At 36.6% G+C, this 13,155-nt stretch overlaps 2 protein-coding genes and 1 long non-coding RNA gene across 3 annotated transcripts; 2 read left to right on the forward strand and 1 right to left on the reverse strand.

The window, feature by feature from the left end:
- The first annotated feature begins 1,269 nt into the window (after positions 1–1,269).
- On the forward strand, positions 1,270–4,967 carry LOC125211076 (conserved oligomeric Golgi complex subunit 8-like). The gene is made up of 12 exons (XM_048110760.1): positions 1,270–1,448; positions 1,525–1,677; positions 2,400–2,548; positions 2,661–2,738; positions 2,841–2,934; positions 3,033–3,107; positions 3,230–3,526; positions 3,612–3,679; positions 3,766–3,820; positions 3,946–4,084; positions 4,171–4,355; positions 4,434–4,967. The coding sequence occupies exons 1-12, from the start codon at positions 1,308–1,310 to the stop codon at positions 4,776–4,778; spliced, it is 1,779 nt and encodes a 592-aa protein (XP_047966717.1). The 5' UTR covers positions 1,270–1,307; the 3' UTR covers positions 4,779–4,967.
- An 829-nt stretch (positions 4,968–5,796) lies between these two features.
- Positions 5,797–9,559, forward strand: LOC125211032. Its single transcript, XM_048110706.1, has 13 exons — positions 5,797–5,953; positions 6,416–6,544; positions 6,625–6,686; positions 6,938–6,988; positions 7,068–7,094; positions 7,207–7,311; positions 7,494–7,601; positions 7,793–7,864; positions 7,948–7,998; positions 8,134–8,196; positions 8,284–8,408; positions 8,495–8,681; positions 8,772–9,559. Exons 2-13 carry the CDS (start codon positions 6,433–6,435, stop codon positions 9,480–9,482), a joined length of 1,674 nt encoding a protein of 557 aa, XP_047966663.1. The 5' UTR covers positions 5,797–5,953; positions 6,416–6,432; the 3' UTR covers positions 9,483–9,559.
- Positions 9,560–10,646: 1,087 nt separating this feature from the next.
- On the reverse strand, positions 10,647–12,056 carry LOC125215363. Its single transcript, XR_007175253.1, has 2 exons — positions 11,815–12,056; positions 10,647–10,910 (listed from the first exon to the last, which is right to left on the reverse strand). It is a non-coding gene; the product is annotated as an uncharacterized LOC125215363 (long non-coding RNA).
- Between the last annotated feature and the right edge of the window lie 1,099 nt (positions 12,057–13,155).

Below are 13,155 nucleotides of genomic sequence, written 5' to 3' on the forward strand. Positions count from 1 at the left end.
AATAAATCTATAATTTGATCATTTACACATTTTTTTAAAATCAGTATACAAAACTAGAATTTAATGTAACTTCAAAATTTATAAATAATACTAGTACATAATACTCCTTACTCATACTAGCTATCTATAAATATACACACTTCCTAGCCTCCACACACCAATACACTTCAACTCTAGCAACAAAATTTGAGGAGAAAAGGAAACCTACAATAATTCTTGCTCCCATGGAAATAAAAATGTCGATTTTTCTTCTCTCGCTATTGCTTCTAGCTTCAAAATCCGAAGGTCAGGATAACATCGCCCCATCAAGTTCGTCATGCATTAGCCACTGCGACACCTGCCCCGTCGTATGCTCGCCGCCACATTCGCCAAAACACCACCACTCGCCACCGGCTCATCCTTTGCCCGATGAGGGCGACGAGAGCGCTCGGGCACCTCCGGCCGAGCCAACCATGGTGCAGCAGAATTTTTCCAACCCTTACTACTACTTCTACACATCAAAAGCTGCAATTGGAGCTTTTCATCCTCTTCAAGCCTTTCATATTTTTGTGTTGTTGTGTTTTTATTTTATGTTGTAAATTACTTGAATTTGTGTTTGTTGAAAATGTTTCAAGGAAATAAAAGCTACTAGTAATTTTTATTTCCACTCGGTCTCTTCCCATGGCCCTTTGAAAATTAGATGGAAAGAGATCATAAAGTTTGAATTTATTTATTTTTTGGGGTTAAATTGGATATGGTTGCAAGAAAATTATACTTAAAGACGTGATTGAGTATGAGTTAAACAATGTCATCTATTCATAAAGAAAACGACAATGTTTGGAAAACGTCAACAAGAGAACATGTAAGCGAGGTAATTTTTTCCTCGGTTGAATAATTGCAAATAAATCCAAACTTTATATACTATTCCATGTAAATTTTAAGTTGCGAGACGGACCATAATTTGATCAAATTTGATGATTTCGCCGGTCATTTCCACAAATAAACCAAAACACTAACTATAGTACCCCCTCAGTCCTAACTAAGTTTATTAGGACATTTCAACAAAGTTTAGCATTTCCTTTGTTGTTTACATAAAATAAAACATCAAATCACTTTTATTTTATTTCAAGGGAGTATTTTTTTTTCAAGGACTAAAACACAATTTCACAAACATTGCAAGACAAAGCTACCTTTTCTCCTAAATTGCAAAAACACCCCCTATACTCTTGAAAATAAGATGCAGACCCAGAGAAATCTCACCAAAAAATCAGATAAAATCTCAGTTTCCAGATCTCTAAAATACTCCGATCAAATTCAGGGCTTTAAGAATGACGGCAATGGCGTCGCCCGATTCTGCGGCGAACGGCGACGTATCGGCGGAGATGTCGAATCTCTTCCCCCTCGCCTCCGCCGCGCAGCAGCCTTACGTCTCCGAGCTCCTCTCCTTCACTCTCGATCGTCTCCATAAGGTATTCGTCTGGCAATGCTTAATTCGTGTCTTCAGATTAGAAATTTTCGGTAGTGATGGTGATATTATTGTCGAAGGAACCGGAATTGCTCAGAGTAGATGCGGAGAGGATACGGCGGCAGATGCAGGAGGTGGCGGTGGGGAACTATCGCGCATTCATAGCGGCGGCGGATGCGTTGCTCGAGATCCGCGAGGAGGTTTCTTCGATTGACAAGCATCTCGAGTCTCTGGTAATTGTGGTTTTCGTTTTTATAATCTGATCCGATCTCATAGTTATTGAGCTGGCATTGCAGCTATTGCCACTGCGAACTGTAAATTATAAGCTGTTGGGGCAGATATGGAGTGAGAATGGAGAATAAGATAGCAAGTATGCTGTAAATTGTGTATTTTGAGGTTGAATTAGCTCTGTTACTAATCAAAGGAAAACATGGAGTACCTAGAAATCTTAGGAGCCAAATGCCAAGACGTGATTTCTCGTCTATTTTTTGTGGATCATGTATATGTTGGAGCAGTTAGCTATGAAAAGTTATGCCTGGATGAAAGTTTAGGATGCATATACTAGGATAGTTTAAGCCTAAATGTCACATTTATTGCACACATACAAGCTACATGTTGTTGGCGATGATCATGCTATTTTAATATGAGCTGAACTTAGGAGATCTTTCTAGACGAAGTTGAAGTATTAGTATTATTCTTCCCTGCTGGATGTAGTACAAAGAATGCAGCATAGGTTTTGATGTGTATATCATACTTGTGTATCAAGGAGTGTTTGTTACTCTTGTAAACTGCCTATCTTTTAACCTTTATAGGGGTAAGTTATAGGCCAGTGTCTTATTGTAGTGGAACGGCTAAAAACTGGAGTGGGTATAGTTGATTTTTTCATTGTGCCAGTTTCCTTGTTACAAGTCATCATGCTTTTACTGAGGTCCGTAGATGTTTGAACTTTTTGCAGATAGCTGAAATTCCAAAACTAACATCTGGCTGCACTGAGTTTGTTGATTCGGCTGAAAATATATTGGAAAAAAGGAAGATGAACCAAACATTACTAGCAAACCAGAGCACTTTGCTTGACTTACTCGAAATACCTCAACTCATGGATACGTATGCACCTGTACTTATTTGTCAACATTTTAAATTATCCAATACTTTATGCTGTCTACTAGACATGTCTTAATAATTTCTCAGAGTATGATTAGTTAGCATTGTGATACAGATGCGTGAGGAATGGAAATTTTGACGAAGCTCTTGACTTAGAAAGTTTTGTCTCAAAGCTTACTACAATGCACCCAAAGTGAGTTTTTTGTACAATTCTAATAGAAGAATGCAGTCCTTTCATCTGTGAGCTTGCTTGATGCATTTATTAAGGCACCACTTTTGTTTTCTCTTGAAAAAGAATTCCTGTGATTCAGGCTCTAGCCACAGAAGTTCGGCAGACCACACAGTCCCTTCTTTCACAGCTTCTTCAGAAACTTAGGTCTAATATTCAGGTATTCTATCTTGTTTTAGATTAAGTTGATTCAGTGCAAATACTAGTTAAATATTCAGCTCTGAAGTGATTAAACATTGTTCTTTATATTGCTTGTAGTTGCCAGAATGCTTGCGCATAATTGGATATTTACGTCGAATAGGAGTTTTCAGTGAATATGAAATGCGCCTACAGGTAGTCTTTTAATGAAATCACTGTCCCGTGTGGAAAGGATTTTACTAAATTTTGGTGGTTTTAGTCACTGTTAAATAAAATATTCAAGGCGTGAGTTCTGATCCATGATGCCTGGTGTTCAGTTTTTAAGATGCCGTGAAGCCTGGCTTACTGGAATACTTGATGATTTAGACCAGAGAAATCCTTATGAATATTTGAAGGGGATGGTTAATTGTCACAGAATGCACCTTTTTGATGTTGTCAATCAATATCGAGCCATCTTTGCTGATCACACATCAGAGAGTGAAGAAAATTATGATGGTGGGCTTCTCTTTGATTGGGCCATGCATCAGATTACCACGCATCTGAAGACTCTTAAAGTTATGCTTCCAAAGATTGGTGAAGGTGGATCCTTGTCAAATATACTGGATCAGTGCATGGTGAGAACCATTGGTAATCACTGATGCTGTATTTATGCTCCTAAATTAATTATGTTCTATTTATTTTTTTCATGGTTCTCTGCAGTATTGTGCCATGGGCCTTGGATGGGTTGGTTTAGATTTTCGAGGGCTGCTTCCCCCGCTATTTGAAGAGTAATATTTTTTGCCGTTTACAAATCTATCTGAGACTATGGCAATTGGGCTAGCTCGCTATTAACTTGATTTGTTCATCTTAGCAGAGCTGTTCTTAATTTATTTTCAAAGAATATGAGTAGTGCTGTTGAGAATTTTCAGGTATGATCTTCAAACAGACGATGGCATGTTTTCAGTTGCAACGAAATTATGCCTCTTTTTTTGTTCTCATTAGGCATATGATTTGGATCCCTATATATATGACATATATGTTTTGCTTTATCCAGTTGGTGTTGGATTCTCATCGTTGGGTCCCGTTGCCAGCAGTTGGCTTTCCTGCCAATAGTCTTGCTGATGGAAGTCACGATGATATTACTCCTCCGTCAAGTCTTATGGAACATCCACCTCTTGCTGTTTTCATCAACGGTGAGCTCAAAATCGAAATCCTGTTTGATGTGTTCTGGCATCATGGCATTTTGGTTTTACTGTATTTCCTCGTGTGGTGGCTGCAGGCGTATCTGCAGCAATGAACGAACTGCGCCCTTGCGCTCCAATAAGTTTGAAACACGTGCTCGCTCAACAACTAGTCAAGGATCTGCAGGCCGTTTCCGATACCCTACTTAGACACCGCACAACCAAAATGCTCAAAGACAACGAATCCCAACTTTTCCTCAAACTTTGCCAAGCATTCATCGAGGTGAGCTCTGCTCCTAATCTGTCGATTTTCATGCAGTACTATCTCGAACCGTCACACGATGATGCTGGCTCCGTGCAGGTCGCTTTCCCACATTGCGCGGCATGCTTTGGCCGCTGCTACCCCGGTGGAGCTGCTCTGATCACAGACGCCAAAAACTTGTTCGACGGCATCAGCCGCCTGTTGGCAACCTCACCCTCCAGAGAATTACCAAAACTAGTCAAGAACCAGAACGCAGAGGACAAGAACGCATCAGAAAACGGCAATGGCCCCATGGTTGAAAACGGGGTCCGCCACAGTATCGAGCGGACGGGAAGCTCCAGCCATGACGAGAAGGAACCGACTCGTGTCGGCTCAGATAAGGAAGTCAAGGCAGCGGCAGATACCACAAGTGAAGAAACTCAACAACCATCCGTATTATCATGAAAAATATAGTTACTCATTTCATTGTAATTATAAACATTTCAACGATTTTTCTTTTATTATAGAGTGAGTAATTGGAGTTAAAAAAATAAATTCTTAATGTTGAGCCTGTTTGTATTAGGTTGAGGTTAATTCTTTTTGTAGTACGTTGTTACACAATTAAATCGAGAGGTGGTGTAATAATTTTGATCCTATAACGGAACCTAATTTTATATGTAATACAACTAGAATGAGTTAATAGAATTTAAATATAATTACTATGGAATTTAATACTCCTCAACAATAGTCAACATTCTGCAAAAGTTACGTTCTTTGATTCTAAGATTTTGATTTAGAGGTCATCCATTACGTGCATAGAGAGAGGAATTTTGCTATTGATTATTTGTCATATTTTACTTGTGGGTTTGATAGAGGACTCCACACTCTAGATATGGCACCATGAAATATTCATAGTTGTCTTCTTCATAATAAATTAAGTATTTTTTATATTCGTTATATTATTTTGAGTGTTACCAGCGGTTTATTACCAAAAAAAAAGTAAGATTATGAGAGGAGTAATATTGGGCGAACCAATCAATAACACGTGTAATTGCGGAAGAGTATTAGTTTTACTTTTACACCACCAAATTTCCTATTTATATAGCTACAAAATGATGAGTTAGCTGGTCGGATGTGAGAGGTAGATTAGAAATGGAGTAGGAAAAGTGGTGTAAGAGATTCGCTCCAGTCGGATGTGAAAGGTGGATTAGGAATGAAGTAGGAAAAGTGGTGCAGGAGATTCGCTCCAGGAAAAATCTAATACTAATAATTGTCACTGAAATATGTAAAACGAGACATAAATCAATTTTTCGTAAAATTAAAAGGATTAAACAACATTACGTTGAGAAGAAAACGCTGAAAATTAGGGAGACGAAACACGATTAATCCAAATAAAAATTACTACTATAAAAATTAAATTAAAATGGTTAGATATAATCATAATTAAACAGACTACTTTAGTTCGTAGAGTGAATTTTTCGACTCTCGTCGTCTTAAGTAAACTCCTCTCCAGTAGATTTGTGTACAATTTTTTCAAATTAATCCTAAAAAAAGCCGCCATCTGTTCTTCACTGCATAAATTTGTGATAATAGCTGCGAAACCTATTTGATTGCAATCTTCTTCTGTTAATTCACAAAAGGTCAGTTTTCTCGATATTGTTCAATGCTGTTGCCGATTGGTTTTGTTTTCCAGTATTTAATTAGCTCGCGCGCGCGCGCACACGCCAATTTAGGTGGAATTGTTTGAACTTTTGAATATTCGCATGCTCTAAGCTGAAGTTTGTGCTCATTTTTATGGATGCTGCGTATAGTTTATCACTTGGACATGTTTTAATTGTAGATTTGTGTTTTGCTTATCTGGAGATTTGGCAATTTTTGCACTTACTAGAGCATTGATTATTTCTGTTTAGTTTACTGATGAATTGGAGCTGATTCCTTGTAATGCCTTCGTTATTAGTTCAATGGAGTTATGGAAGATTGTAAATAGATTCATTGTGTTAGGAGTTTGTGGAACCGTATGGATTATGATGCCTCTGTTTAATGATTTTTACTTGTAATGCCTTGGATTGGATTTGTTTTTAGTTGTGTTCTATTTTGTGTAGTTGAGTAGGGAATAGTGATGGCAGCCACACCGAGCTCTGGAGTAAGTGTTAGTGAGAATCAACAAACACAGCATTCGAAAATTCAAATATATGCGCCTTCCAATGATGAAGTATCGGCTTTCTGGAGAGGTTGGCACTTCTTTAGACTCTCTAATTTCTCGTTTAGTTGAGTTTCGCTTCTTGATTGAGCCGGTACTATTTGTTGGCAGATAAGTACGAAAAAGATGCCAAGAAATACTGGGATATCTTTTATAAACACCACCAAGACAAGGCAAGTCTTTAGTAATACCAATGCAATTTCATGAGCTTAAGAAGAAGAATAGTTGTGTTTGTTGTTTTATAATGTATGAGTCTTCTTCATACTAATTTCGGGTTCTCCAAAACGTATAAATTGGATGCACGATCGTTCTTCTGCATTGTTTGAATTAGCAAGAAATGAAAAACTGATCAATTACTCGCACTTCCTTTAAGGTGCTTTGCTTGTGATAGTTGATACTAGCTTTTGGTTTTCATGCTCTGTAGTTCTTTAAGGATCGTCATTATTTGGGCAAGGAATGGGGACACCACTTTTCTGTAAGTACAAATGATAGTGATTTGGTTCCGTTGAATGAAATTGTAGGTTGTAATTAGTTTCTTTCGTTCGTTTTTGCAGGGAGAAGGAAAAAAAGTGGTTTTGGAGGTATATCTTCTCAATCTACTAGTTTGATTTGGATTTATTACTCATATCCGATGTTAATATCTGACCAGTGTGGTTTTCCTTGTGAGGTTTTTGATTGATAATTTTGTACCAGGTTGGTTGTGGAGCTGGAAACACTATCTTTCCTCTGCTTGCTACATATCCACATTTATTTGTACATGCTTGTGATTTTTCACCCCGTGCTGTGAATCTAGTAAAGGTGAGATCTTGAGAGAATGACACATGAATTTCGGCTGCTAATACTCTTCCGTGACATGGTTCACTATTTGCAATTGCAAACAAACTTCTGTAGACTGCAGAGAAAAATGTTCAATTAATCCATCTTTTGCCTCTCAAATTGGTTGATTGTTTATAACTGGTAATTTTTCAATGTCATTCTAGACGCACAAGGAGTTCACAGAGGCCAAAGTCAATGCATTTGTTTGTGATCTTACTGCTAATGATCTATGTGCTCATGTTACTCCTTCCTCGGTGGACATTGTGACAATGGTAATAGTTTCTTTTGATCTTTCTCGATCTTGGGTTGCACCGTTGCACCCTAGCACGTTTTTGAATATATTTTACTTGCATAAATAAGTACCATTGAATTTGTTCTATGTTAGTGTCATAATCAAAGCAGATTCACTTATTTTGTTTACATGCTGCTGTAAAATTTGCACACTGACTAACTTTTTAAGCAGATATTCGTTTTGTCTGCAGTTTCCCCGGAAAAGATGCCAGCAGTGATGCAAAATATCAGAAAAGTTCTCAAGGTAAGTACTCAATATATATACTGTCTTTGACTGGTGAACTCTCGTGCTTAATTTCTCTAACAACACATATTTTCAATGTGCAGCCAAATGGGCGTGTACTATTTCGAGATTATGCTACTGGTGATCTTGCTCAGGTGGGGACTAGTCCAAATGTGCTTAAGTAGTTTTGGAGTCTAGTTGATATTTTTAACCATAGATAGAAATCGATTTTATTTCGTATGACTAGTGTTGCAATGTTCTTAACAGCATATTTATGGCAATATTGACAGGAACGGTTCACTGGAAAGGAACAGAAGATTAGTGAGAACTTCTATGTTAGGGGTGATGGCACTGTGAGTTTCTATTCGTTTGGATTAATGCTTCTCAAGGTTCTACGTATAACATCGATTTCTCATATATATAATCTACTCTGGTGCCAGAGAGCTTTCTACTTCTCAGACGAGTTCTTAGAAAATCTTTTGAAAGGAAATGGGTTCAGCATGGAAGAACACGTCTTGTGTTGTAAGCAAGTGGAAAATAGATCGAGAGAGATTGTAATGAATCGGTGAGTCTTATTCATTTTTCTGGGAATTCCTTGCTAGAAAAGCATGCATTCGTGTTATATTACAAGTTTACAACATCAAATTACAGGCGGTGGGTGCAAGCTGTGTTTCGCCCAGCTGAGACGAACGGTATTTGTGCTGGAGATGCTCCGGCCCAAGCTGGCCAAATACAACGAGATTGTGATAAACGTGAAGATGGTATCCAGGTGACTGAAATTGATATGTCGGAGGGGATGGCTGTGGAAATGTTTGGCGTCTCACCTTCCATTAAAGAGGTACTGGACCACCCTTGCCTTCTTTAACTCACAGGTATGTCTTTCGTAATTGCATGTTCTAATCCGAATGATTATTCCTTTTTCTCGTAGAGTCATGAGGTGTCCGTACACGACTATACGTTCAAGATAAATTTGCTCTCGGGAGAGTTTCAGCACACCTGCGCATCAACCGGCTTGATGCTGTGGGAATCAGCAAGGCTGATGGCATCCGTCCTTGCCACGAATCAGAATATCGTTGCAGGGAAACGGGTTCTCGAGCTCGGATCCGGATGTGGAGGGATCTGTCCCATGATAGCTGCTGCATCGGCTGATCTTGTAGTCGCCACAGATGGGGACAATAAAGCAATTGATCTTTTGAAAGAAAATGTAGCATCAAATCTCAAACCATCACCACCATCTTTGCATATCAAGAAACTCGAGTGGGGGAATCGAGAAGATATACAGGCGATCAAGCAACTGAGCGAGGAGGGTTTCGACGTCATAATCGGGACGGATGTGACGTACGTCTCTCAGGCGATCGTACCGTTATTTTCTACCGCCAGAGAGCTGATTTCAACCAGCGGCAGATGCTCAGGAACTAACAAAGAGCCTCCTGCTCTCATCCTCTGCCATGTTTTCCGTCGAGTCGACGAGCCGTCTATACTCTCGGCAGCATCTCAGTGTGGCTTCGAACTCGCTGATAGGTGGTCTGACAAGACCCCTAGCAGCTCGGTACAAGGCATAATTGGAACGTGGTTCGACACGAGCCCGTACCGTATTCCATCTGCGGCACTTAATATCATGCTCTTTCACCTTGCATAGATGATTGTGATTCAAACTTACTAAATTTAGTGTTGTTATTTCACATTTTGTGATGAATTAACCATTTTTGTGTACAATTTTAAAACTTCGTTTTGGTTGTAATTTAAGTTGAAGACAGAGACATTGTATTACTTATAGGTTAAATTATTTTGCCGTTCTTGAGCAAAATACTCTTTTTGCCCTATTGAAAATGAAATATTTTTCTTTTTTGGGTTGTCTCATTAAAAATGAAATATTTCCTAAAATGAAAGCAACATTATCTCTATCTTTTTATTTCTCTTACTTTATTCTCTTCTCATTAACTCAAAAACAACACTATATTAAATCTCGTATTAAAAAGCCTTTTCATCTCTCTTACTCTATTCTCTTCTCATTAACTCAAAAACAACACTACATAAAATCTCGTGCTGAAAAGCTTTCATTTCTACTGAGACGGACAGAGTATAAGGTTTTAAAGTAGAAGTAGAAGGGTTTTTGTTCTCATAATTATTACTACTATTTTGGATAGCTAAACCAGAAAATGTTTGAGATAATTAATCAAAGCTTAGAACTACACCAATTCAAAATAAGTAATCAGTTAATTTTAAGTGTATTTTGTGTTTTGAAGATACAAAAACAGCTATACTATTTTCATATCAAAGTGCATCTGCTAAACTAGGGTTTCGTATATTATTAATCAACATTTCAAATTTGTACGAAAAGAAATAATTATTGAATTTCTAATGCAATAAAGTCCTGGAGAAAACAAAACCTACTTTGATGCATTACAATGAACTTTTGACTAAAATTCATGAAAATTTGAAAAAAAATCAATTAAAGAATTCCAAAGTGTAACTAAAGCAGTGGTCCAAACTCTGAAAAATGAATGTAGCTCTAGTGCTGAACTCCAATTATCATAGAGATCATATGCTAATCCTATTTGAACACTTTGCTAATAATTAATAAATATAAGTACACAATTAATGCTAATTGATCTCAGCAAATAAAGGGCTTTATTTTCTTTTGTCATGAACAAGGGTTTCCTATCATCCTTAACACAAATTAACAATATTATTTTAATCAAGCATTAGCAACATTTTATAACAGTAACAGATATGATTTAATATATAAGTGATTATCTTGCAAACTAAAACATATTTAAACAAATAATTATAGTGTACTAAATGAAAAAGAATAAGGAATCCATAAATTCATCATCTCAAATTACAATCTATCATGATACTATTTTACAATGTATTTACAAACTTGATAGTTCAAATAAAATAAACTAAGCTAGGTAGTCCCTTTTGTGCCGAAATAAGGTTGTCCCTTCAGATTCTTCAATATCCATTAAAATATGATAAAAGAAGTTCTTCCATTTGATGACAAAATAAATAATTCAAGAGCATCAATTGAATCTCTTCTTTAATCGGCTGCTGCAAGTTTTTCCTTGTCACAAAGAACACACATAATTACTAAACCCTAAACTTTTTCTGAACACCAACATGAAAGAGAAAGAGACAACTTTAATATCAATTTAATCCACAAATGGTGGAGATTAAATTTTGATGATTAAAGAGAAGTTTTAATTAGTGCAAATGAGCCCCCACTCTTAAAAACAAAATTCAAGTGAAAATGACTGATTTTTATTTTAAACATATGATAAACATGACTGAGACTTGCTGAGATCTTGAGATTAATTTTTGTTTTTTTGTTTTTAACTCAAGTGCAGAAAAATAGAAAAATTCAACAAGATAGAAGTAGAAGAAGATGGCAACATTTCACCAGCTCCCATCATAGAAAATTAGTCAAAATTTTCTGCTGCAAGAAATGGGAACAAGCAAGCAATTGTGACTGATATAAATATATTAACAAATTCAAAATATCTACAAAAGAAATATAGCATAAATATTGATCAAACACAAACATCATGGCTAAAAACCAGTAGAGTAGATCAAAAATCTCCTTGAAAGTCAATTAGGGCTTCTTTTTTTTTCCCCAAAAAGAGTGAAAAAATTCAAATCTTCAAAACCCTAAATCAAGATTTGGAAAAAAGCCCTAATCAGCCTGTCAGTAACCCTATTGCTACAAAAAAACCTTAAAAAATGACAATTAAAAAAGAAAACAAAACCCTCCTACCTAATCAAGAAAATTAACATCCACATAGGGAGAACAAACACACATATTCATAAATTATACTATACATAGTGTGTGTGTGTGTGAGGGAGTGAGAGAGAGAGAGAGAAAGAGGGTGGGGTGACAGCAAGAGAGTGAGCACACATAGCTTCAAGCATGAACAATTCATGCAAGAAAAACACCATTTGTGCTCACTCTCTTCTGTCACCTCCCTTACCCTTATTGAACAGATTCCATTCACCAAATCAAAGCTCCAATCAATTTCTTGAAGAAAAAACCTTCAAACTCAGCTAGCAATTGCATAATAGGAGTATTAGTATGGAAAAAGAGAGAGGAGATTTTTGGGTGCGAGGGAAAATGGTGCAGCATAGTTGGGATTATATAGGAGAGCAAAGTTTAACGGTTCACATCAGCAATGACCTTTGGAATAAATGTGGGTTTATCTTTTTATGGGCCTCTCCCATTATTTTATTGCTGCAGAAACCCCAGGTGTCACATTTCACACACCCTATTAGTAATGTGTGTGTTATCACCTTCCCAAACAAGAATATATGCACATCACTTATCTTGTTTTTCGATGCTATATTAGGTGAAATATATCCGCTATTCGTAGTCATGGGATTAAAATGTATTTTTTCTATAATCTTTTTGAAATGAAATAGTCATACGATTAGAGATAAAATATTCTTATTGAGCCTCACTCCACCGTGTAGCTCCGCCTCTGGCTATATAACGAAAATGGCACTGGCAAATCGAACCCTAATCTTTGATTACTTTGTAATAAGTAACATTTCATAATTAAAAACATGAAGTAATTAGTGCTCTATTTTTGGGAATATGATATCAAACTTTGTATACTATGTAGGCAAATTTGTTACTCCCTCCGTCCCGACTAAGATGACACATATCTTAGCCGACATAGGATTTTAGGAGTTATGAGTTAAAGTGTTTAATTGAAGAGAGAAAATGTGGGTGTAAGTATTAAAGTGGAGAGATAAAGAAAGATGAATATTTTAATAAGATTGAGAAAAATTGGTTGAGTGTATTAACTGGAGAGAGAAAGTTTCCAAAAAAGGAAATGCGCCATCTTAGTTGGGACAAACTAAAAAGGAAAACGTGTCATCTTAAGCGGGACCGAGGGAGTACTACTTATTAAGAATATAAAGAGAAATTATTTTGTGACATGTAATTTTAGTGATATGAGAAATTATAAAGAGAAATTGGATGAGAAGCCACAATTCTTGTTACACATACCAATGCTTCTTGTAATTCTAAATGTTTTACCAGCCAATGCAGATGGTGGCCTTCTGCATCTATAAATCAGACCTAATTAAATAAAAGTATGAATTGTTCAATTCAAGATTGAAACCAATATTTATTTCTTGTCTACGTGATAGGGTGGTCAACTCTGCGCGTGAATTTTGAAATCTGTTCGGATTTATTAATTAATTAATTTATTAATTTGTGTATAGTAGTCACGACGAAATTAATTATACAATACTGCCATAAATTGTCACTCAAAGATAAGGATCCCAACATATCTCTACAGACTACATCA

The sequence above is a fragment of the Salvia hispanica genome, chromosome 3, assembly GCF_023119035.1.
Source record: "Salvia hispanica cultivar TCC Black 2014 chromosome 3, UniMelb_Shisp_WGS_1.0, whole genome shotgun sequence".
Lineage (NCBI taxonomy): Eukaryota > Viridiplantae > Streptophyta > Magnoliopsida > Lamiales > Lamiaceae > Salvia > Salvia hispanica.

Coding starts and splice junctions, on each gene's coding strand:
- LOC125211076 (XM_048110760.1), top strand. CDS start 1,308: ATGACGGCAATGGCGTCGCCCGATTCTGCGGCGAACGGCGACGTATCG. Junction 1,678..2,399: donor ACAAGCATCTCGAGTCTCTG/GTAATTGTGGTT, acceptor AACTTTTTGCAG/ATAGCTGAAATTCCAAAACT. Junction 3,527..3,611: donor ATATACTGGATCAGTGCATG/GTGAGAACCATT, acceptor GGTTCTCTGCAG/TATTGTGCCATGGGCCTTGG.
- LOC125211032 (XM_048110706.1), top strand. CDS start 6,433: ATGGCAGCCACACCGAGCTCTGGAGTAAGTGTTAGTGAGAATCAACAA. Junction 7,999..8,133: donor CTACTGGTGATCTTGCTCAG/GTGGGGACTAGT, acceptor CAATATTGACAG/GAACGGTTCACTGGAAAGGA. Junction 8,197..8,283: donor ATGTTAGGGGTGATGGCACT/GTGAGTTTCTAT, acceptor CTCTGGTGCCAG/AGAGCTTTCTACTTCTCAGA.